This window comes from Nycticebus coucang, chromosome 17 (assembly GCF_027406575.1).
Source record: "Nycticebus coucang isolate mNycCou1 chromosome 17, mNycCou1.pri, whole genome shotgun sequence".
NCBI classification, from domain to species: Eukaryota; Metazoa; Chordata; class Mammalia; order Primates; family Lorisidae; genus Nycticebus; species Nycticebus coucang.
In genome coordinates this window covers 75,968,590-75,993,081 of record NC_069796.1, presented here as the reverse complement: position 1 = coordinate 75,993,081, position 24,492 = coordinate 75,968,590, and the positions used below count along the sequence as shown (strand labels likewise).

Below are 24,492 nucleotides of genomic sequence, written 5' to 3'. Positions count from 1 at the left end.
TGAAGATGGAAGGAGGGATTTCATAACTTTTGTGGTCTTTTGAGTTCCAGGCGGAGGTCTCCACTGGCCTAACAGGGCGCCCACCATAAGCTGGGAACATAGTGGGTGCTCAAAAAATAGTCACTTCCAGCAGGTGCCGTCCTCCTGTAATCTGTGGTGACCTCAGGATTTCTAACTCCAAAGTCCCCAATGTGTAGGCAGCCTGGTCAGTCAGAAGCCAATCACATGCTCATCACCCCACCTTCACCCCAATCCAGCATGCCTGTTTCCTGCTGCCAGCAGGCTCGGTTCCTTCACTATAGTTACCATGCACTGAGCCAGTTGTGATATGCTTGAACTCACTTAATCCTCCAAGGAGGTTTTGGGACCTAGAGAGACTAATTAACTTACCCAAGGCCACATACCTCCTAAAAGGAGCAACTGTGGTTCAAAGCAAGGCATCTGGCTCCATAGCCCACATGCTTAACCATACCCTCCTATGACTCTATCTGTGGCAAGTGCTGAAAATCCATCGCTTATGACTTAAGGTAGACAGGAGAATGTGTATCATGGAACCAAATTGGGGAAGAGATGTACCTGGGCCTTCTGGTCAGTTTAAATCCAGAACATAAATGCTGTTGAGATTATCTCTGGCCTCTCCCTAACATGGGTTAGGCTCTCATACCAACCTTCTCCATAAAACTTCTGGCAAGATCTGGTTTTACATTTCCAACTGCAGGTTGAACTGAAACTCACCATTGAGGTCTCAGTGTCAGTAATCCTAGTGAAGGGGCTGGCCCGGCGCCTCACACCTATAATCTGAGCCACTCTGGGAGGCTGAGGCAGGCGGATTGTTCGAGCTCATGAGTTAGAGACCAGCCTGAGCAAGAGCTAAACCCCATCTCCACTAAAAATAGAAAACTAGCCAGGTGTCCTGCTGGGCAGCTATAGTCCCAGTTACTTGGGAGGCTGAGGCAGGAGGATAATTTGAACCCAGGAGTTTGAGGTTACTGGAGCAACAGAGTGAGACTCTGTCTTTAAAAAAAAAAAAAAAATCAAAAAATCAGCTGGGCCATCCTGTAATCCCAGGATTTGGGAGGCTAAGGCAGGTGGATTGCCTGAGCTCACAGGTTCGAGACCAACCTGAGCCAGAGCAAGAACCCATCTCTAAAAATAGCCTGACGTTGTGATGGGTGCCTGTAGTCCTAGCTACTTGGGAGGCTGAGGTCTCTTGAGCCTACGAGCTTGAGGTTGCTGTACGACACACTACCAAGGGTGACAAAGTAAGCTTCTGTCTCAACAACAACAACAAAAAGACTCTAATGGACCTAGCCTAGCTCAGGTGGTGATCCCTGGACCGGTTGGTGAGGTCCAGGAAGAAGGGCTTCTCCCATAGGCCCAGCTCGTAGTCAGTCTGTCTGGTGGAGGGTGGGGTCAGGTGACAATATAGAATTTCTCCCTCCCCTCATGGGAGGGTGTGGTTGTGGTGGGGGAGAGGTGGTTTTCCAGTGGAAGAAAGGGAAAACACATTGTTGTTCACCTAGACTGGCACAGCCTTGAGAATCATAGTCCCAGCTGAGGGGAGACTAGTGGGACAAAAGCGTTGACCTGTTTGTGACTGAGGTTAGGAAAGAGTAGCAGAAGAGTGAGATGGGGGCAGAGGAGTCATGGAGGCAGCTGGGGTAGGAAGCCAGAGGTGGAGGCGGGTGATGAATGGAGAGACAAAGTTTCGGATTTGTCACATTGCCTAAAAACAAAAGAAACTAAAAACAGAAACCTTGCTATGGGATGGCGCCTGTGGTTCAAAGGAGTAGGGCACTGGCCCCATATGCCGGAGGTGGCGGGTTCAAATCCAGCCCCGGCCAAAAACTGCAAAAACAAAAAAAAGAAACCTTACTATGGTAGGGAAATTCCTCCAGTCTGACATTCAGCTAGCTAATATGATCCGCATTCAATAGGTGAGTAGACTGAGGCTCAGAGAAGGGAGGCAATTTGTCTGTGATCACACTGGAGTCTCCTCACCTCCCTGCCAGGCACTGTTTCCATGACACCCTGGGAAGAGCACATGTAATTAGGAGAAGCCTTCCTCTTAATGAGCTCTGGTGTGCTGCAGGCTTCTTCCTTTCCAGAGCTAGGAAACCCCTGGGATCCCAGGGCTGAGGGGGGAGCCTTTTCTTTCTCTTGTCCCTACTTGGTTTCCGCAGGTCCCAGCACCTCTGTAGGCTCTGCTTCCCTGCCTAGACCTGGCTAGTGTTTGTGCACACGGGGTATTGGCGTTTTGGATGGGACAGTTTTCAAGTGCAGGAGGTTCAGCATCCTGGGCTCTGCTCACTGTGTGGCAGGAGCACTCAGGTTCATTATAACAACCAGAGCGAACACCCACACCCCCCCTTCAGACACTCCCTGGGGGGTATGTGGCACCACCCCAGTTGAGAACCTTCTGGAAGGTCTTTTAGATCTAGGATTTGAGGGTAAGCCCTGCCCAGGCTGGACTGTGGACTGGGGAAGCGGAGGGGTGCAGAGCTGCAGTTCAGCAGGGGTTCAGCTTTACTGGCCTGATGTTGTCTGGAACAAGTCTCTTCATACCTTGAATTCTCTGGGTGGCCTACAGTTGAAGGGACACGTGAGAAATTCTTTTATAAATATTCATACATTCTGTGTTCCCTGCTTTCTTTTTTCTTTATTTATTTTTTCAACAGTCTTATCTCTGTCTCCCTGGGTAGAGTGCTATGGCATCACAGCTCACAGCAACCTCAAATTCTTGGGCTCAAAGCAATTCTCTTGCTTCAGCCTCCCAAGTAGCTGGAATTACAGGTATCCACTACAATGCCTGGCTAACTTTTTTTTAGCAAGTTATGGTGCTGTCATACAATGGCATCTTTTTCAGCTATTTCACCAATGTCACCACATCCTGAGTTCCCCCCTCTTGCTCAGGCTGGTCTTGAACTTCTGAGCTCAATCAAGCATTCCATCTGCTTTGGCCACACAGGGTACTGAGATCACAGGCCTGAGCTACCTCCCCTGGCAGTGTTCCCTACTTGTGTGTCTGTATGTGTAATATATAATGAATTTTACCTTATGTATATAATTCTTTATTGTAAAGTAATATATTTATACATGCATAGAAAGGTATATACAAAGATATTCATTGTAACATATTTTTGTTTTTTTGAGACAGTCTCATTTTGTCACCCTCAGTAGAGTGCCATGGTGTCATAGCTCACAGCAACCTCTAACTTTTTTTTTTTAAGAGACAGAGTCCCATTATGTCGCCCTCAGATGAGTGTGTTTGCTGTGGATCTCTTACTGTAATCAGCGTCACAGCTCACAGCAACCTTCAACTCTTAGGCTTAAGCCTCCTAAGTAGTTGGGACTACAGGCACCTGCCACAACACCCAGCTATTTTTTGTTGTAGTTGCTATTGTTATTTAGCAGGCCGGGGCCGGGTTTGAACCCGCCAGCCCTGGTGTATGTGGCTGGCGCCATAACCACGGAGCTATGGGCACTAAGCCAGCAACCTCCAACTCTTAGGCTCAAGTGATTCTCTTGCCTCAGCCTCCCAAGTAGCTGGGATTACAGGTGTCCACCAAAATGCCCGGCTATTTTTTAGCAACAGGGTCTCACTCATGCTCAGGCTGGTCTCAAACCTGTGAGCTTAGGGCAATTCACCTGCCTCAGCCTCCCAGAGTGCTAGGATTATAGGTGTGAGCCACCACGCCTGGCCCATTGTAACATATTTGTAAGAGCAAGAAATCAGAAATGATCCAAGTGTATGCACTCCAGTAGAGGATTAAATAAGTTATGGTGCTTTCATACAATGGCATCTTTTTCAGCTATTAAAAATTAAGTTGTAGAAAATGTGTAATCTCTTACAAAGCTGTCTGAAGGGGGAAAAACAACTTGCAAAATAGTATATTTAATCGAATTACATTTCTTAAAGTAATAAATACATAAAAATTATAAATGCATATATAATTTTTGTACATATTTAATAAATAACTTTTTATAAATAAGTAAATCTGGAGCTACCTACAGCAAACTCATAAGTGTTTATCTCTCTGTCAGGACTTTTTTTTTTTTTTTGTAGAGACAGAGTCTCACTTTATGGCCCTCGGTAAAGTGCTGTGGTGTCACAGCTCACAGCAACCTCCAACTCCTGGGCTTAAGCGATTCTCTTGCCTCAGCCTCCTGAGTAGCTGGGACTACAGGCACCCGCCACAATGCCCAGCTATTTTTTGGTTGCAGTTCAGCCGGGGCCGGGTTTGAACCCGCCACCCTTGGTATATGGGGCCGGTGCCTTACCGATTGAGCCACAGGTGCCGCCCCTCTGTCAGGACTTTTTAATCTATAAATGTTTGAGTCTTTAATAAGCAACATTGCTTTTGTAATTAAAAAAATATATAGCCACAGACACCCAAATGAGTAGATAAATAATCTTATAGACAATTTGGAATGATAAGATCTACAGAGAAAAGAAAAAGTCACTCCTAATCCTGCCAAAATGAACCATAGCTCATCGTCGGCTTCCTTCCAGTCTTTTTTCTATGCACAACAAAAAACCTTTTTTCTATGCACAACAACAACAAAAAAGAAAAGTCAGATCACGTATTGATAAGGAGCACTACTGGGTGACCTTCTGCAAGTTACTTGTCTCTCTAAATGTTAGCTACTGCTTCTGTAAAATGGGGACAAAAATTTTCCCTGCCCTCAAGGATCATAGATATAATGATAAACATAGAAATAAATGTGCAGATGATATATATACATGTCTCTTTGCACAGTGCATGCACCTGTAAGTTCTCAGTAAATGTTAGTTTTTATAAGATAAACATGTACTTTGTGAAAAACTGGAACGATCATATATATTTAGTTTTCTAGTCTGCTTTTTTTTTTTGTGGTTTTTGGCTGTGGCTGGGTTTGAACCCGCCACCTCCGGCATATGGGACCGGCGCCCTACTCCTTGAGCCACAGGTGCTGCCCTTCTAGTCTGCTTTTTAAAATTAAATAATATCAGCACGCTTCCTGGTATCCTTAAATATTCCTCAGAAACATGGTTATTTTAATATTTTTCTTGTATTCCATCACGGGTTCAAAGCATTATTTACCTATGACGGCCCTGGATTGGTCGTTCAGGTTTCTCGTGGGTTTTCTCGTGAGGTAGGTCATATTCTTCTCTACTAAAGAATGCAGAGATGAGTGTGCTTGCTTGGGGATCTTTGAGTCTCTTAGTGTAATTAGCCTTGAAGAGGAATTCTCAGAAGCCGAGTTTCTAGATGTGTGCAGTATGTCAGCTTTTTGTTCATCCCTGGGCTGGCGTGCCCTCCAGACAGGCCAGGCCAGTTGACACTCCCACCAGTGTCACCACATCCTGGCCCCCAATAGGTTTTACTTAACAGAGAAAAACCAAAAACCCACAAACCCCCAAAACTTTGCTGTGTATGCATTTCAGTTTTTTAGACCATAAAAACAACATACTCTATCAAAAATACTTCGAAGAGGTAAAGTATATGAAGTAAAAAGAGGTAATCCCCCTCTATGCACTGCCCCCCACCAGAATCTCATTTCCAGAGAGAGGAATACTAAGACATCCTCCGAAAATAAGACCTAACCCACAGGACCGATAAGACGTCCCCTGAAAATAAGACCTAGCGCATCTTTGGGAGCACACCTTACAATAAGACACTGTCTTATTTTCAGGGAAACAGGGTAGTAAGTTTCATGTGTAGCCTTCAAGACCTTTCTGTGTGTATGTATGTATCTTTTAAAACACAACTGCAATTATACTATACATTTTACTTTATTTTTTAATTTAAAAAATTTTTTGAGACAGGGCGGCGCCTGGGGGCAATAAAGTGAAACTCTGTCTCTACAAAAAAAAAAAAAAAAAAAGAAAAATTTTTTGAGACAGAGCCTTAAGCTGTCGCCCTGGGTAGAGTGCCATGGGGTCACAGGTCACAGCAACCTCCAACTCCTGGGCTGAAGCGATTCTCCTGCCTCCGCCTCCCAAGTAGCTGGGACTACAGGCACCCGACACAACGCCTGGCTATTTTTTGGTTGCAGCCCTCATTGTTGTTTGGCGGGACCAGGCTGGATTCGAACCCGCCAGCTCAGGTGTATGTGGCTGGTGCCTTAGCCGCTTGAGCCACAGGCACCAAGCCTGTACTATACATTTTATAACATGGTCAATCGGCAGCATGTTTGAGACACTGTGTTATAGACAAATTTCTAAGTTAGTGCATACAAATGCAACCTCATCTTTTTGATTAAAAAAAGTTTTTTTAATTACATTTAAAAATGTTGGGTGGCACCTGTGTCTCAGTAAGTAGGGCGCCGGCCCCATATACTGAAGATGGAGGGTTCAAACCCGGCCTTGGCCAAACTGCAACAAAAAAAATAGCCAGGCATTGTGACAGGCACCTGTAGTCCCAGCTACTTGGGAGGCTAAGGCAAGAGAATCTCCTAAGCCCAGGAGTTGGAGGTTGCTGTGAGCTATGATGCTACGGCACTCTACTGAGGGTGACATAGTGAGACTCTGTCTCAAAAACATAAAATAAAATAAAATAAAAATAAAAATGTCAATGGATACATAATAGTTGTAAATATTTATGGAGCACATGTGATATTTTGATATAAACTTACAATGTGTAATGATCAAATATGAGTCATTGGGATATCCATCATCTCAAATATTTATTATTTCTTTGTCTTGGGAAAATTTATAGTCTTCTTTTCCACTTATTTTGATATAGACAATAAATTATTGTTAACTATAGTTACCCAATGATGCCACTGAACACTAGATCTTATTTCTTCTATCAAATTGTATTTTTTCTTTTAAAAAAATTTTTAATTTTAATTCTTATGGGGACATAATTTGTATATATTTATGGGGTACATGTGATGTTTTGATATAGGGGTACAAGATGCAATACTCAAATCCAGATAATCAGGGTCCCCATCACCTTAAAAATTGATTCTTTCTTTGTGTTAAAAACATGTCAATTCCATTCTTTTATTTTAAATGTACAATAAGTTGCGATTGACTGTAGTTACCCTGTTGTGTTATGAAATACTAGATCTTATTGCAACATCATTCTAAGGGCTGAATGTTATTACATAGCTAAGATGAACCAGAGTTTATCAAACTGTTTGTCACCCAGGCTTCAGCAACCATTTAGATTGTCTCCAGGTTTTCATTCTCTTGGATATTGCTTTCATATGCACTCATATATGCAGATATAAAAGAACTATTTGGGGAGATCTGTTTCCAGAAATAGAATTACTGTCAAACTTATTTTTTAAAACCAAGTTTTATTGTTTAAAAAAAAACCTGTATGTGTAGAGGCCTTCTAGCAAAGCCTGTTCATGACTATGAGTGTGTTCATTCAAGATAAACCTGTTGTGTGCTTCGTGGGTCTAGATGTGGTGCCGGGGGTACAACTATGGACAAAGCAGAAATGATCTCTTTCCTGGTGGAAATTATAGTCCATAGAGGGAGATTTCCTATGCCTCTTCTGTCTTTGTCTCTGGTTCATTTTAAAGTGGGAGAGAGGCCTAGGCACAGTGGCTCACACCTGTAATCATAGCCCTTTGGGAGGCTGAGGAAGGAGGATCTCTTGAGCCCAGGAATTTGAGGTTACTGTGAGCTACGAGTGACAGAGTGAGACACTGTCTCAAAGGAAAAAAGAAATGGGGGGAATGTTTTATCATAAGAGTCTACATGGTGGAAATTTCTTTTAAACTGTCCAAGGGCAGCTATCAGCTATGAGGGGACACCCTTCAAAAACTCCAAGGAGCAGATGGACTCAGGCCAGCCGTGCCTCCTGCCCAGGGAGAGGCCAGTGTCTCTGTCCTGCCTTCCGCTGGGCCCCTTCCTTTGGGGCAGAAGGGGAAGTAGCAGCTCTCCACAGTGCTGGGTGGGGCTTGTCTCAGGGAGGACCCTGGGGACCCACCTTGTGTCATTGTGCAAGTCGGTGGTTTCTGTTCTCCTCTCCCTTCTCAGGAGAGGTTCAGCAGGCCCCCAGGGGAAGAGTGGCCAGCATCTGGGCCTGGGAGACAGCCCCTGTTCCTGGTACATTTCCTGGGATGGGACGATATACTGCCTCTATGGGTATCTGCAGGAGAGCCAGGCCCACACGGGGCCCATGCTGGCCCTATGGGAAAGTGGGCCCGGCCTCCCATTGTCACCCTGGAGGCCCACCAGTCACTCCCCCACCAGTCAGCAGCAGAGCTGTGCTCCACCTGCAGCAGCTATTGCCCCCCCCCCCCCGGGGGCGACTGGGCCCATGCCCTTTCTCACTGGCCAGAGTGTGCCCTGACAAAGCAGCTGCCCAGTCAGCAGTGCCCAGGCTCAGGAACCAGCTTTCCTGACTGCTCCCGGAACATGCCTACGGAATACTCACCAGCATCCCATTTCCTGAGCATTTACCATGAATGGGATTCAAGGCTGAGTGCTTTATGTTTGTCATTTGATCCTCAGGATGCCCGACCAGTCATTCTACAGTGTCATCCCCCCCATATCACAGATGGGGAAACTGAGGGTTAGAGAGTGCATAGCCGTTCTGGCCCCTGCCTGCCTCCTGCTTTATCTGCACCCCCCACCTCCTGGTTCGGTTGTCTCCTTTCCCCCCTCCCCCCTCCGGTCCCTCCAGCCAGCTTATTCCTGCCTCAGGGCCTCTGTCTTGACAATTTCCTCTGCCTGGAAGTATATTCCCCCAGGTCTCGCCCTCCTGTCTGACACAGCCACCCACCAGCCCAGCACCCTGTCCCTTTTGCCTGGTCAGCCCTGTGCAGGCCTCTGTCTGCCAGGCATTCTGTGGGTTTGTTGAGTACCTGTTTCCACCAGGAGGGTAACCACTGCATGAGGGTGAGGACAGTGTCAAGTTCATCTTTGCACCTGGTGCAGCATCAGGCACATTATAGATGTGAAGTTGATATTTGCTGAAGACAACTGTGCCTCCTGCAAGCCTGCAGCCCGCCCTCCCTGCCTTCATGACTGCTCTAGGTCACACCCCTGCTGCGACCCTTAGAGCCCCACGCTCCTGTCTAGCCTGAGCTTCACACAGCCTACAGCAGGCAGATGTGTGGGTTTGCTTGATTATTCTCTGTCTGACCCACTCACCCTGTGGCTGCCCGAGGACAAGGACTTAGTTTGCTTATGGTCCTCACTGCTACCTCTATGGTGCGTGGTGGGTGCCTACGTAAGCGGAGGAAGGAGCTGGTCACACAGAAGAGCAGAGGCTGGGGCCCGGGTCACCCCTGTTTAGGTCCAGACTCCTCCTAGCATGGTGCTCCATCCTGGTGTGAAGTTGTCGTTCTGACTGCAGCTCCTGGGACACGGCCACCCTGGCCCACCAAGTACAGAGCCTGCTTGGTTCAAGCCCGGGCACAGGTGCCCACCATGGCCAGTGGTCATCCTAACATGGCAGCTTCTGGGCAGGAGGCACTGTTCCCTTCAAGTTGAGCATCCCACTTCTCTCAACCATTGTTTCCTCCTGAATCTATTATGTTTTAATCAAGATACAACTTTGCTTGGGAAGATAAGAGCTCTTGCAGAAAATGTCTCCTTGCCCTGAGTTCTTCTCTTAGCAGTGGGTGTGAAAAGGCTGGTGGTGCTGGGGTGTATTTAAAGATACAGCCCACTTATTTATTTTTTGTTAGTCCTTAAAGTAATACATGTTCATCATAGCAAAGGTATAGAATTCAGAAAAGTGGAAGTCTCACCACTCACAGACAACTACTTCAGCAATTTGTGTATTTCCTGCAGGCCAATTCAGTGTATATTTTTGTTCTTTATTAGGCGAGCATAATTTTTTTTTTGTTTGTTTGTTTGAGACAGAGTCTCAAGCTGTCACCCTGGGTAGAGTGCCATGGCATCATAGCTTATAGCAACCTCAAGTGCTCCTCTTGCCTCAGTTTTTCTATTTTTAGTATAGATGGGGGTCTTGCTTTTTGCTCAGGCTGGTTTCGAACTTGTGAGCTCAAGTAATCCACCTGCCTCAGCCTCCCAGAGTGTTAGGATTACAGGCGTGAGCCACCGTGCCTGGCAGGTGACCGTAATTCTGACCATACAAAACAGTCAACTGTGTGTCCCCACTTAACCTTATATAATTATTAATAAGTGTGTGAATGAAATCTTCAACATTAAAAAATACTTCAAAACTAATTTTAACAACTGCAGAGTGTTTCGATCATATGAATCTGAATCTATACCAGAAGTTTTAAAATCACTCCCTGATAGCCAAGAGCTTATGCTTGTTTTTAATTTGTCACAATTATAATGGCATTTTAGAGAACATTGTTATGCATAATTTTGTAAGTGTAAGACTGTTTCATTAGGGTTGATTCCTAGATTTGGAATTACTGGATCAAAAGTGTACATGGTTCATTATGAAAGTTTTGAGACAGATTGTGCTATGGTCCATTATTTATTTCACTTTTAAGAAACGTAGTTGACATCACCCTTTCTGATTCACCTGTATAAATTTCAACTTGCTTGGCTTATCGGTATTGCTGGGAGGCTTCATTTGTTTCTGTAAGCTTGGATTTTACATTTCTTTTTATTTTTGGGAGAGAGAGTCTCCCTTTGTTGCCCCCCTTAGTAGAGTGCCACGGTGTCTTAGCTCACAGCAACCTCAAATTCTTGGGCTCCAGCAATTCTCTTGCCTCAGCCTGCCTCCCTTGTAGCTGGGATTATAGGCGCCTGCCACAACGCCTGGCTAATTTTAGAGACCGGGGTTTGCTCTTGCTCAGGCTGGTCTCGAATTCCCGAGTTCAGGCAATCTACCTGCCTTGGCCTCCTAGAGGATTTTATGTTTCTGTTTCTTGATGTTTGTGTATCTCAAAACTTTCTTTTTTTTTTTTTGGTTTTTGGCCGGGGCTAGGTTTGAACCTGCCACCTCTGGCATATGGGACCGGCACCCTACTCCTTGAGCCACAGGTGCCGCCCTCAAAACTTTCATAATGACCCATGTATGGCTGTTTTAAAGATTCTTGCTATTTATTGCCGAATTGCTTTCCTAAAGGCTACTGCCAGTTTATACTCTCATTAGCAGATCGGAAAGTTCCATCTCAGTATTTCCTTATAGCAGCAGGTATTATCAGATTTGTAATGCTCTCTAATTTGTTTAGATAGAAAATGACAACTGTGGGGGTGGCGCCTGTGGCTCAATGGAGTAGAGTGCTGGCCCCATATGCTGGAGGTGGCAGGTTCAAACCCAGCCTCAGCCAAAAACTGCAAAAAAAAAAAAAGAAAATGACAACTGTGGCGGCGCTTGTGGTTCAGTGGGTAGGGCACTGATCCCATATACTGAGGGTGGTGGATTCAAACCCAGCCCCGGCCAAACTGCAACAACAACAACAAAAAGCCGGGTGTTGTGGCGGGCACCTGTAGTCCCAGCTACTTGGGAGGCTGAGGCAAGAGAATCGCCCAAACCCAGGAGTTGGAGGTTGCTGTGAGCTGTGAGATGCCACAGCACTCTATTGAGGGCGAAAAAGTGAGACTCTGTCTCTACAGAAAAAAAAAAAGAAAATGACAACTGTTAGGTTAGAATGTGTGTCTGAGTTCACATCATGGGCTTTTACCCTAGGATGTGGGTGGAGGAATGTCCATCAGACACTGTATCTGAGATTTTGTCTTGCAGCTGACTTTGGTGTGTCTGCCAAGAATCTGAAAACTCTGCAGAAACGAGATTCTTTCATAGGAACGCCTTACTGGTGAGTTGTGTAGCTTCTGGAAATTGAGTGGTGGACTGAACATTAAAGCTCCCCAAGGTGACCCCTGGGTAGTTTGGAGGGAGAGGAGCCAGGTGCACGCTGACCTCGGCTTACAGTGATTCGACATGGACATTCAGTTTGCACCTCACTTTCCTCGTCTGTGATACACCTGACAGGGTTACTGTGGGGATGAACTGAAATGATGCAGGTAGAAGGTGCTCTACTAATAATAGCTAAACTGGAATTCCTAAAACGTGGCTCAGTTCCTAATTTATTCAACAAGTTATGTATTGAGTGCCGAGCGCTCAGCAGGGAGAGAGAGGGTCCTATGATGAACAGTACAAGCTCCATTCCCACCCTTGTGTGAAGTCTCTCTGGACTTCTCTAGTCTGTTGTGTTTCCTTCTTTTTCAGAACTATTACTTTAGAAATAAAGCTCTGTCGTTCAGTTTCACAGCTGTTAATAACTACTTTCTATTTTGTGTGTTTTCACTATTTTTTCATGTACATTACTTGCCATTGTAGAGTTCAGGCTCCTTTCTTGCTTGCTATTCACTCTTTGCTTTCTCTCTCTCTCCTGTTATTCCTCTTGTTCCCTTTCTCTCCCTTCCTTTCTGTCTGTGCTGCTGTGTTTTTTTCCACCCCACCCTCTCGCCCCGTTTGGGGGGTACCATCCCCTCTGCCCCACCCACCCCTTCCCCAGGACTCTGTGTTCTGGATTGCTGCTGCCATCTTGTGGTAGGCATCAGGAACTGCAGCAGGACGTGGCGGGCAGCCGCTGTGAAGGCATTTGTGGGAAGACCATCCTGAGAAGACAGTGGGATGTAAAGTAATGCAGATCATAATTCGGGAGTGCTGCTAGCCCCTAACATTGGCTCTTGTTGGCCCTTGATCTCAAATCTCCCAGAAACACCGGTGGAGGCCGGATTCTTAGCGCTCTGTTGCCCCTTGGTTGATTCAGGATGGCCCCCGAGGTGGTCATGTGTGAGACCATGAAGGACACGCCGTATGACTACAAAGCCGACATCTGGTCCCTGGGCATCACGCTGATAGAGATGGCCCAGATCGAGCCCCCACACCATGAGCTCAACCCCATGCGGGTCCTACTCAAGATCGCCAAGTCAGACCCTCCCACGCTGCTCACGCCTTCCAAGTGGTGAGGAACAAAGTGGCCAGCAGGGTCAGCGGCCTAGACACAGGGCAGGAGGGATTGGGGAGGGGTGGTGTTTGCAATGTCAGTGTTTTCCCGGTGCTGCCAGGCCCCAGAGTAAGGGAGAGGCCGGGTCTCCTTGGGCCCACCGTGCCTCTCTTCTCCCTCTGTGCTCTTGACCTGAGAACTCCATCAGAGCAGCCCAGATGACCCAAGTAAGCTGGATCCCTCTGGGAAATAAGGGCCCGAGCTAAGCCCCATTTTGTGTGTTGTGCCACCACATGGCACAGCCCTGGGTGGGAACTGGGGCTTGGGTTCAAATCCCAGCACTGCTGTAGCACACTATGTGGCTTGGGCATGTCCCTGCTCCTTCCTGGTTTCTAAATCCCCACCTAGACAGTGATGTCCCCTATGTAGAGGGCTTCACATGGTCCCTGTCATCACCGCCCTGGCTCATAAAAATGTCCTCTGCCCTTTGAGGGTGTGTTTGAGACAGTAGAGTGTGACATGGAGGACTTTTCTCAGCCCTCACCCCCTCCAGACTCACTGCTGACACTGTCTTCCCAGGTCTGTGGAGTTCCGAGACTTCTTGAAGGTATCTCTGGATAAGAACCCAGAAACCCGGCCCAGTGCTGCACAGCTGCTGGAGGTGAGTGGGAGCCCCTGCCCCGCCCCCGCCTCACCCACGGAGGTAGAAGGACCCTGATGCACAGCAGCCAGGCGAGCTCAGCAGTGCCCTAGAAGCTGGATGGCTTCCTCACCCCACTTAGGCAACGGCAGTGACAGCCAACTTTCCGCAGGGGCCTCCTGAATGCCACCTATGCTAGGAGTGCCTCCGGGAACGAAGCCATCCAGAGCCCTGTCCTCATGGAGCATGTGTTCCAGTGGGAGAGACAGGTGCAAAAGAACTGTCAAGGGTTAGCCAGTGTCATGGAGAAACATGCCACAGCACCAAGGGGCAGGGAGGACAAGTCAGGAGTCTCTGGTTGAGCAGACAGCGACGGGAGGTGAGGGAGCGAGGCAGATGGCGCTGAGGGAGAAGGCAGAGGCCTAGGAGGGGAGCAGTGCCAGGAGGAGCCAGGAGGCCAGGAGGGGGTAGGAGATGATATCAGAGTGGCACAGGCATGTCCATCTCCAGGTCTGATGATTCGCTAAGAGAACACATAGGATTCAGCAGGTTGTCATCCTCCCCACTGTGACTCCTTACAGCAGAAGGATACAGAGAGAACTCAGCACCAGGAAGAGGCACATGGGAGGTCTGATGGGGCTAGGCACGTGCTTCTGGAGCCCTCTCCCAGTGTGGTCACCAGGACACACTTAATGCCTGTGTTGTCCACTGGGGAAGCTCATTAAGGACTCAGTGCCCAGGGTTTTAACCTGAGTGGCAGTTGTGTAGGCACCCTCTGCCTGGCAGGGGCCAAAGTTCCAGATTCCAGAAGCAGAACTCATGTTCAGCCTAAGCCGAGCTGTTTGTACAAACAGTTTAGGCGAGTGGGCCATTCTTATCAGTTAATGGAGGGAACCCTCTTGAAATCCAAGTTTCCAGAGGCCAGTTAAGAATCCAGTGTTGTAAGCAGGCCTTTCAAAGGCCTCCTGTGCTAACTCTTTTCTGCACACAGGGCTGGGTCATGGAGCATCCTGCAGGGCCTTGCAAGCTCAAATCAGGAGTTGTGAGCAATAGGGGAGAGGCAGCAGATGACTTCCATTTACAAGGGTCCCTCTGGCTGCTGTGTGCGGAGTCTGGGAGACTCTGAGCACCTCATCAGCTGGCTGTATGACTTTACAGGGGGAAGTGTCTGGTGGTTTGGGAACTATTGGAGTTAGCTGTGAGCCACCCTTTGCCAGGGCCTGGGCCTTGGGTCAGGGTGTGGATGGCTGGCAGCTGCCAAGTGAGCGTCAGCGTGCTCATAGCAGTGTTCTGAGAGCTGCACACATCACATGCCCAGTGTTAGGGAACCTAGTGCGCATGGGTTTAGGGAAGACTTCTCCAAAGATTAGGATATAAAAGCATAAAATTTATTTTATCTTCTCAGAAGGAGAGAGGGAGTGAAAGAATGAAAGAGAGCAGGGAAAGAGAGGGAGAAAAGAGAGCAAGGAGACTGCCTGACATCCCGAAGAGGAAAAATGCAAGCCCTGAAGCCAAGTGGCTGACTTTAAGGGGGACAAAGAGAAGGAGTAACAGTGACTGCAGCCAAATTAGCAGTCTATGAGACTGCTGCCTCTGCTCCAGCTGCCTTGCTGTGGAGCCGGGCTTATCACAGGTGATTTTGATCCTCTTGGTGATTTTGCCCTTGAGATATGATTTAGGCAGGATCTGAGGCCTGGAGTTTGTCCCCCCTGCTGTCTGTCCAGGAACTTCTTGAGGCCGTAGAAACAGGTTCTAAAAGGCAGTCCGCTGGTAAATGTTTGAAAGATTTATATTTCCATTCTGTCTGCTCTTTTCAGATAACAAAAATGGAACTCTACAGGGTGCCTGCAGCAAGAGGGAGAGAGAGCAGAGAGAGGGCTCTTAGGATCGATTTTAACCCTCACAGAGAAACTGAGTTAATATTTTTTTATCATTTCACTACTAAAATCGACCATCCTTTCACCCAGTTGTCCCCAAATCACCCTGTCACTACCCCCATGCCACCACTGATAGAAAATATCAGTGGGCCAGGGTGAGAGAGAGAAGCTCCCCCTCCCCTGTCCTGTCTACTCTGGTCCTTCCCCAGCGTGACAGCCCGTGAGGCGTGGTGTGAAGGAAGGAGGAAGACTCCACACCAAGCACTTGAGTCCGTGCTCACCCCGCTTTTCCTGACTACCTGCTGTGTGCCAGGCACTGAGTCTGTGCTTGACATGTCAAGACCTAGTGTGTCCCTCCGGGGTGTGCAGCTTAGGGAGAGTGTGAGCTGGGAAAGTCTTGGGTTTGAATCCCACCTCTGCCACCTACTGGCTATGAGACCCTGGGCAAGTGGCTTCACCTCTCTGAGCCTTGGTCATCACTCTGAAGTGGGGATTGGTGACAATGCCCTCCTTACGAGGTTGTTGTGTGAAGTGCTTAGCTTAAATGTTAAGCACTATGCTTAAGGAATGTGTGATGCATTTAATTGATTGATTTATCTAAAAATGAAAAGGACCCAAAATGCAAAATGGGGTCTACCTGTTAGATGGTCAGTATTGTCCTTTTTAAATTTCTGTAACTTATTTGAAAGCAAATATCTGGAGGGCCCAAAGGCCTCATTTTCTGGGTATTGTGGCATTTGGTGGGAAATGGGCTGGTGGAGAGTGGGGTTGCTGTCATTGTCAGATGCAAAAGCTCCAAGTCAATTGGGGTCAATGGTTTCCTGTAAGCAGGCACCTCCTGCCCTGATACATCCGGCCTCTAGGACATTCCACCAGGAAGAGACCAGCTGTCCCCCATCCCCACATAGCAGCCTTGGAGCCTCAGCCTGAGCCAGGAATTTCCGTTGCATAATTGGAAAAAATGTCCTGCCAGAAGATTGTTGGTATAGGATAGAAGGGGTTGCAGAAGAAAGGAGAGAGCTAGTGAGATAAATAAAGACCTTTCAGAGTGTATGCATGGCTCGTCTGAGGTCACTTGGCTTTGAGTGGCAGAGGGGAGCCCAGATCTCCCGTCCCTGCTCCAGCATTGCTCATGTCCCTCTTCAGACCCTTGAGTGACACACGCCCTGTGGGCTTCTCAGTCTGTGATCTTTCATTTACTCTCACAGGATCACAGTGCTGAGCAGCTCCACCTCTGAAAGTAGCCTGCCCACCCTGGAATCTCAATAGTTCTCACTCTGTGCCTCGGTTTCCTCATCTGTAAGATGGGGACGGTGCTTGTTGCATAGAACTGTGTGAGCAAGTGAGGTTTTGAATTGAATGTTTTTAGCATCACAGCTGTCACACATGAGATGTGTAACACTTCTTGAATTTGTTCTTAACTCTATTGCTCTGTCACAACTGTTGTTGTCAAGGTTGCTGGCGATTTCTGTGCTACTGGTCAGCTCAGCCCTCCGTGCTGGTTTCGTGGCCATCAGCAGCCTCCGTGCCAGTTGACCCCTCCTTCCCTCTCACTGGTCGCTCCTCCTCTGTGTCCCTTACTTGCGCCTCTGCCCCAGTTGGCTAGTGTGAGAGTGTACCAGGCCCCCAGTTTGTAGCACTCCCAGCTGTGTCCCTGCAGCCCAGATCGCTCTCCTGGCCCAGACTCCAGGGCACTGCCGTCGGCTGCCTGACTCCCCCAGTGCCCAGTACGCATCTCAGGCTGAGCATTTGGGTCTTGCTCCACGTGTGCTCTGCCAGTGGCTTTCCTGTTTCAGGTGACAGTGTCTCTGCCCTCCTGGTGGCTCAGACCCCAAAGCCTACAGCCATCCACGATTCCTTTTTTTCTCTCATTCCATCACGACCTCAGAACATGCCCAGAATGTGTCCCCTTCCCAGGCCTCCCTCACAGCCACTGTCAGGGCTGCCATCGTCTCTCACTCGCTTGTCACCTCACTGGTCACCCCACCCTTTTTTAGTTACTTCTCAGCTCAGCAGTCAGAGGGCACAGCAGCCAGCTCTCATTCTCCCCCTGTCCAGAGCACCCTAACAGCCCCCATCTCACTTCAGAGTCTAGAGTCTCAGTGACCCCACAGATGATCTGTGTCCCCTCCTCATCCCTCTGACCTCCTCTCCCCTTCTTGCCCCCTCCCTCTGCTCCAGCCACCCTGGCCTCTTCACACACCAGCCACATTCCTGACGCAGGGCGTTTGCACTGGCTGTTGCTCTGCCCAGATCACCCTGCCCCTGGTGCCTCTGCAGGGGCCTCTTTCTCTTCTTCAAGTTGTTGCTCAGATGTCAGCTTCTCAGTGAGGCCTCCCCCAACCACGACGTAAAACCGCAAGCCTGCTACACCCGTGTTCCTAACTTCCCCTCCCTGCTCTCGTTTTCATTTTTCACGTAGCACTCAGCATATATCATCGCTTGTTTATTATGTGTTTTATAGGTTATATATTATGTATATGTATGTGGAATAATATATGTATCATGTATTATACGAGGTCTGACAATTAAAGTTCTTGAACTTGGGCGGCACCTGTGGCTCAAAGGAGTAGGGCGCCGGCCCTATATGCCGGAGGTGGCGGGTTCAAACCCAGCCCCAGCCATAAACTGCAAAAAAAAAAAAAAAAAGTTCTTGAATTCATCTTAGAAAAGGTGCTACTTACCTCATTGCTGAATATCACTATGGTCACCTTTGAAGTATTCCCCTTGGCCATCTGGGACTGTAGCGATATTCAGCAACGAAGAATGTAGCACATTTTCTAGGACGAGATCATGAACTTAGTTGTCTAACCTCATATATTATGTGAAATATATTATATATATTGAGCTCCCTGACAAACAACTTTTTTTTTTTTTTTGTAGACAGAGTCTCACCCTGGGTAGAGTGCCATGCCATGGGGTTATAGCTCACAGCAACCTCTAACTCTTGGGCTCAAGTGATTCTCTTGTCTCAGCCCCCCGAGTAGCTGGGACTACAGGCTCCCACCACAACGCCTGGCTATTTTTAGAGATCAGGTCTTGCTCTTGCTGAGACTGATCTTGAACCTCGTGAGCTCAGGCAATCCAACTGCCTCGGCCTCCTAGAGTTCTGGGATTATAGGTGTGAGCCATCTTGCCCCACCAACATCTTAACTTTCTGAGGAAAGTAGACTTTGTTTTGCTCACAGAAATTCCTGTTATGTCCCAGGAATAGTGCCTGGTTTGTAGAGAGCTCTCAATAACTATTCCTAAAATAAATTTACTTATTTTTACCTAACTGTTAAGTAACTCTTTCTTCATGCCAGGTACTACTCTAAATGCTCAGCATGTTCAGAATAGTACCAGGCATGAAGAGATCCTCATGAAACAGGTACCATTCAGATATCCATTGAACAGATGATAAAACGGAGGCACAGAGAGGTTTAGTAGCTTGCACAAGGTCACACAGCTTATAAGCAACAGAGCTGGGATTCTGGTCCTGGCCGTCTGGTTCCAAAGTCTGTGCTCTTGACCACTCTGGTAGGCTGCCTCTCCCCCTAGATGAAGGAGAGAAAGAAGGAATGGAAGACAAAGAGAGAGGAAGGGAAGAAGGTTAGAAAGGGGAGGAGGAGGACTGAAGGAGAGCTGCTGACACCTGAAGACTTGAGAGCATAATAAGTCATTTTATAAAGCCAGTCTTGGCGTGTAGGACCCCTTTGGCTGAGGGTTTCTAAGCACACAGATGAAGAAGAGGCTTAAGTTCTTGGAAAGGATGTCTGTTTAGAAAGCAGCAAAGGCCTTGGCCAGAGGGCGGTGCTGTGTCATGCCACCTTTCTTGGTACGTTGGGGCTGTCAGCAGACATGGCACAGACAGCCGTTCCTGAAGGACTTGGTGGTTGGTGAAGTTCTCCTCTGATCCAGCCATCCCCTGGGGAGATGTGTGCCCAGACCAGCCTGCCCGGTGCTGGCACACAGCATGTTTGGCCAGCATTTGGTCCTCTGGGAAGGTCCTACACCTTCCCTTACAACACAGGCAGGGTTTTATCTCTCTGGTGGGCCTTGGCAGTTTTGAAGTTGGAGGAAGAGGCTTCTCTGAACACATCTGTGGAGGAGCAGAGCTGATGCAGGGGCAGAGGAGGTCTGTGCTTTGTCTTAGAGCAGTTTACGAAACAGCGTTTTAGCCTAATCAGCAACAGGAGGGGCTCCGCCCTCTGCCGGCCTTGCTTGTCTTGGCGTCCAGGGGAGCTGCCCTGCTCACTCACCCCTCTGTCAAAGGCTTTCTTCCCCCGGAGCTTCCACCACCACTTCCTGAGGACCCTGGGATGCTCAGGGGAGGCAGTGGCGCAGATGGTTCTGCCTCAGGAAAGCCAGGCTCCTGGCTGTGCTGAAAGCCACTAATTTGGTCAATATGTGGGGTGCCCTGATGAAAACATAGTATTTCCAGAAGCCGCGCCTGCATTATTTAATTCTGCCACGTCTGCTTTAGTTGCTGCAATGAAGTCTCCCATGGCGTTTTGCTCAAGCTCACATGTGTTGGGTTGTGCAACGTGGGACTCGGGGACCTTTGGGATCTTGGTTCTTGTCCTTGGTTCCAAAAAACTGTGCACTATGGCTATGCAGGAAAGAATAGGAGTGGCTGGGAGTGTAAAAGAGGCTTTTCAGGTTGTGCTGCTACCCCTGCCACCAGTGTTGGTGACGGTGGTGATCATGGTGACAATGTGATAATGATGGTGGTGGTGGTGGTCGTAGCGATGATGGTGATGATGTGATGATGGTGGTGGTGGTGGTCGTAGCGATGATGGTGATGATGTGATGATGGTGGTGATGGTGATTATGTGGTGATGTGATGATGATAGTGGTGGTGGTCGTGGTGATGGAAATGATAGCTTCTGTATTATGAACACTCACCTGCCTAGAACACATGCTTAGAACATCCAAACTATTATTCCTAGCATACAGATGAGCAAACTGAGGCTCAGAGAGGTTAAGTGACTTCCCCAAGTTGGTGGTGGAGCTGAGTTTTATCCCAGGTGGCTAGGTTCTAGAGTCTATAGCTAACACTCTACCTTGCTTCCCATGATTAGAGATTCTTATTAAGTCCCTACTCAATCTCCTAGAACCACACAGCAGCCACACAACATCTTTACAGGGTAGTGGCTATTATCATGGCTGCGCTGCAGCCCTCCAGTGGCTTCTGAGGATAAAGTCTCAGCTGCTCACCTGCTTGCACTGGCCCATCCTTCCTCTCTCAGATGTTTTGGTTTCCTGCCGCCCGTTCCGCCCCCACGGCCCCTCTTGCTGCTCCCCTGCCTGGAATTCTCTGTGCCCAGATCTCTTCTTCGCCAGCCCGTCTACATCCTTCAGGTCTCAGCTTGAATGGGATCTCTTCAGAGAGGCCCCTCTGACCACAGATTTTACTCTTTGCCCCACTCAGCTGTCCTGTTCACAGCATCTGAAATGATTCTGTTTATCACTTGGCTACACACCTACTGTCTCCTACTCAGCTGTCAGCCCCCGGGCAGAGACCTGGTCGGATCTGTTCAGTCTTGTTTCAACACTGGGCACATCAGGATGTGGCTATGGGATGAATCAGTGAGTGAGCGGGGAAGTGAGAAAGAAAGAAAAAAATTAAATTCTGAAAAATCTTCATTGGTTTGGACTGATGAGAGAAAACCAGACTGGTTTAGGAAAATCTGAACGCTAGGGCTGTAAGAAGTGAGGTTTATTGCTCTTAGGTGGACGAAGTGGAGAGGGTGTTGCCTGGTTGACTTCCACAAGTGCTGTGTTTTAAATGAACAAACAGATAAGGATGATTTGTGGTGAACTTATCAGTTCTGAATGTGTTTTCAAGGTGCTAGAAAGGTGTTCTTTAATCCTCTTAAGTACTTCAGCAATCCCATTGACGTTGTTCCTCCACAGATAAAAATTCTGATAGTAAAAACAGTGAATTTCATCAGAGCTTTCCTGGAAATTTCAAATAAGAGCAAATTCCAACTTGATGATGCTCCCAACCCCCACCCGACATTCCTTTCTCCGGGGCCCTGGGTGAGTGTGGCGGACAGCACACCCTGGTGCTAGGGATGAGATGCCTGAGGACTGGCCTTGACCCAGCGTACCGCCTGCTGGTTTAACATTGATAAGATTTTTTGCTTTGGTGTTTTGCAAGGTCCATAAAATCTTCTTAAAGATGGCAACACTTCTGGAAAAGCCTAGAATAGAACCTATACCACTCTTGCCTCAAGATTTTGTATTTCCTGCTGGGCCTGGTGGCTCACGCCTGTAATCCCAGCACTTTGGGTGGCCGAGGTGGGTGAATTGCCCAAGCTCATGAGTTTAATTAAGACCAGCCTGAGTTGCCAAGCTCATGAGTTCAAGACCAGCCTGAAGCAATGTTGTGGCAGGCGCCTGTAGTCCCAGATACTCAGGAGGCTGAAGCAAGAGGATCGCTTGAGCCCAAGAGTTTGAGGATGCTGTGAGCTATGATGCCATGGCACTCTACCAAGAGTGACAAAGTGAGACTCTGTCTCAAATAAAACCAAACACATATGTCTACCTTGAAGACATATAGGAGAATGTCCGTAGCAGCCTTATTCATAGTTGCTAGAAATAGGAAGCAACCCAGATGTTCGGCAGCAGCAAAATGAGTAAACAAATGGTGACACATTCATACAGCGAAACACTGCACAGGAATAACAAAGGAGAAGTTTGCCAAAACACACGACAATATAGGGGAATCTCACAGATGTGATATTCAACAAAAGCCAACAGGAGAGACTGTGTACTGTATAATGCTGCTTACGCGAAGTAAGGAATAGGCAAAACTGGGCAGCCATGGGGAGTGGGGTTGCCTGCCGGGGGGGAAAGGGGAGCTTTCTAGGGTGATGGAAATGTTCTGTATCTTAAGCTGGGTGGTGGTTACACCGTGTGTGTGTGTCTGTGTTTGTATGTATATAAAAAGTCATTGTACTTAACAATTTGTGAACTTTACTGTATGAAATTTATTCCTCAGTAAAATATGTTTGTAGTATATTTTGTAAAACCATCTATTAAAACCTTTTAAAAAGAAAATCAATAATACCCCCCCACACACACACACAATGGTGCTCAAGTTCCTGCTTTGGGCTGAGCATTTTCCTGTACATCATCTCCTTTAATCCCCGACCTTTTCTACCAGGGGGTCAGATCTGCCAGCCTCTTCTACTCAGCCCCGACCCCTAAGTGCTTCTAATCCCAGTGCATCTTGCCTCCTCAGCATCCCTTCGTCAGCAGCGTCACCAGTAACAAGGCTCTGCGGGAGCTGGTGGCAGAGGCCAAGGCCGAGGTGATGGAGGAGATTGAAGATGGCCGGGACGAGGGGGAAGAGGAGGACACTGTGGATGCCACTGGGGTAAGGCCAAGAGGAGCCAGGCTGGGCGGGCTCAGGGGCCCAGCAGGCTGAGGCTGCCGTGGGAGGGGCCGGGATCTCAGGCTCTGGCAGGGTCCCCTGTTTCTCCCCTCTCAGCCCTTATAGGCACCCACACTATAGGTGGCGTAAGACTGCCTGTGGGCCAGCAAGAGGCAGGTTCTGTGAATTTTCAGGAAAGACCAGCAATCTAATCTAGATTTCCACATGAGATCTTCCATTTTTTTTTTTTTTTTGAGACAGAGCCTCAAGCTGTTGCCCTAGGTAGAGTGCTGTGGCATCACAGCTCACAGCAACCTCCAACTCCTGGGCTCAAGCAATTCTCCTACCTCCGCCTCCCAAGTAGCTGGGATTACAGGCGCCGGCCACAACGCCCACCTATTTTTTGGTTGCAGCCATCGTTGTTTGGCGGGCCCGGGATGGATTCAAACCCGCCAGCTCAGGTGTTTTATGGCTGGCGCCTTAGCCACTTGAGCCAGAGGCGCCGAGCCGAGCCGAGGTCTTCCAATTTTTAAAAGTCATTAACCATTCATTGCTTCCCAGCTTTCTTTCCTCTTGTGACTCACAAAGTGACAGTGTTTTCAGCTCACTTTTGGATAAGTAGGTGAGGCTGCTTATGGTCAGAGGCAACAGGCCTGGGGCAGCTCCAGCCATCCCTAGCCCCATCTGGCTGCCCTGAGTGCCAAGGAGACCCATGTCTTGGCAGATGTGAAATCTTTTGGCAGCTGAGGCAGGGAGTAGAACCTCAGTCGGTCCTGGCTCCAGGAAGGAGCAGAAAGTAGTCACGTCTGGCCTCATTCTCCACAGATAAGAGGCTGGTGCTCATCCTGAGGACAGTGGGATCCATGGAGGGTTTTAGGCGGGCACTAGAAGTGACAGAATCAGATCCAAATTTCTGAGCCATCACTCTGGATGTTGAATAGAAGGTAGACTGGAGTTGCTTCTACTAGCTACCATGTGTGCGCTCAAAAAGCAGTGGCTAGCAGGACCCCAAAGAATGCTTATAATGTGATTCCATTAATATAAAGTTTATAAACAGGCAGCATTTGCCTATGGCATTTAGAGATCGTAGGACAGTGACTATTTTAAGGGGAGGGAAGAGATTGTTGCTGGGAAGGATGAGGGCGGTGGGTCTCTGGGGCATGGCAGTATCCCTTCTTGACCTAGAAAGTAGCTACATGGGTGCTCACTTTATTCATCAAGCTGGACATTTAGGTTTTTGTTTGTTTGTTTGTTTGAGACAGAGTCTCACTGTGTTGCCCTCGGTAGAGTGTCGTGGTGTCACAGCTCACAGCAACCTCCACCTCCTGGGCTTAAGCAATTCTCTTCCCTCAGCCTCCCAAGTAACTGGGACCACAAGCACCTGCCACAACACCTGGCTATTTTTTTTATTGTAATTGTCATTGTTGTTTGGCAGGCCTGGGCTGGATTCAAACCCACCAGCTCCAGTGTGTATGGCTGGTGTCCTAGCCGCTGAGCTATAGGCACTGAGCCTGGACATTTAGGTTTTATCCTCAGAAATTGGTGTTCTACCAGCCTGAGCAAAAGTGAGACCCCATCTCTAAAAATAGTAGGTGTTGTGATGGGCACCTGTAGTTCCAGCTACTTGGCAGGCTGAGGCAAGAGGATCACTTGAGCCCCACCAAGAATTATAGGTTGCTGTGAGCTATGTTGCCATGGCACTCTACTGAGGGTGACAAAGTAAGACTCTGTCTCAAAAAAAAGAAAAAGAAAAGAATTTTTTGTTCTATTTCATCACAGCA

At 48.1% G+C, this 24,492-nt stretch overlaps 1 protein-coding gene across 3 annotated transcripts in view; it reads left to right on the top strand.

The window, feature by feature from the left end:
* The window catches only part of STK10 (serine/threonine kinase 10), a 140,831-nt gene that overhangs the window by 68,905 nt on the left and 47,434 nt on the right, over positions 1-24,492 (top strand). For all 3 annotated transcript variants that reach the window (XM_053567350.1, XM_053567352.1, XM_053567351.1), the window contains 4 exons: positions 11,622-11,694; positions 12,655-12,849; positions 13,411-13,492; positions 22,580-22,714. In XM_053567350.1, the coding sequence (XP_053423325.1) occupies positions 11,622-11,694; positions 12,655-12,849; positions 13,411-13,492; positions 22,580-22,714 (485 nt within the window). The remainder of the gene's footprint in view (positions 1-11,621; positions 11,695-12,654; positions 12,850-13,410; positions 13,493-22,579; positions 22,715-24,492) is intronic.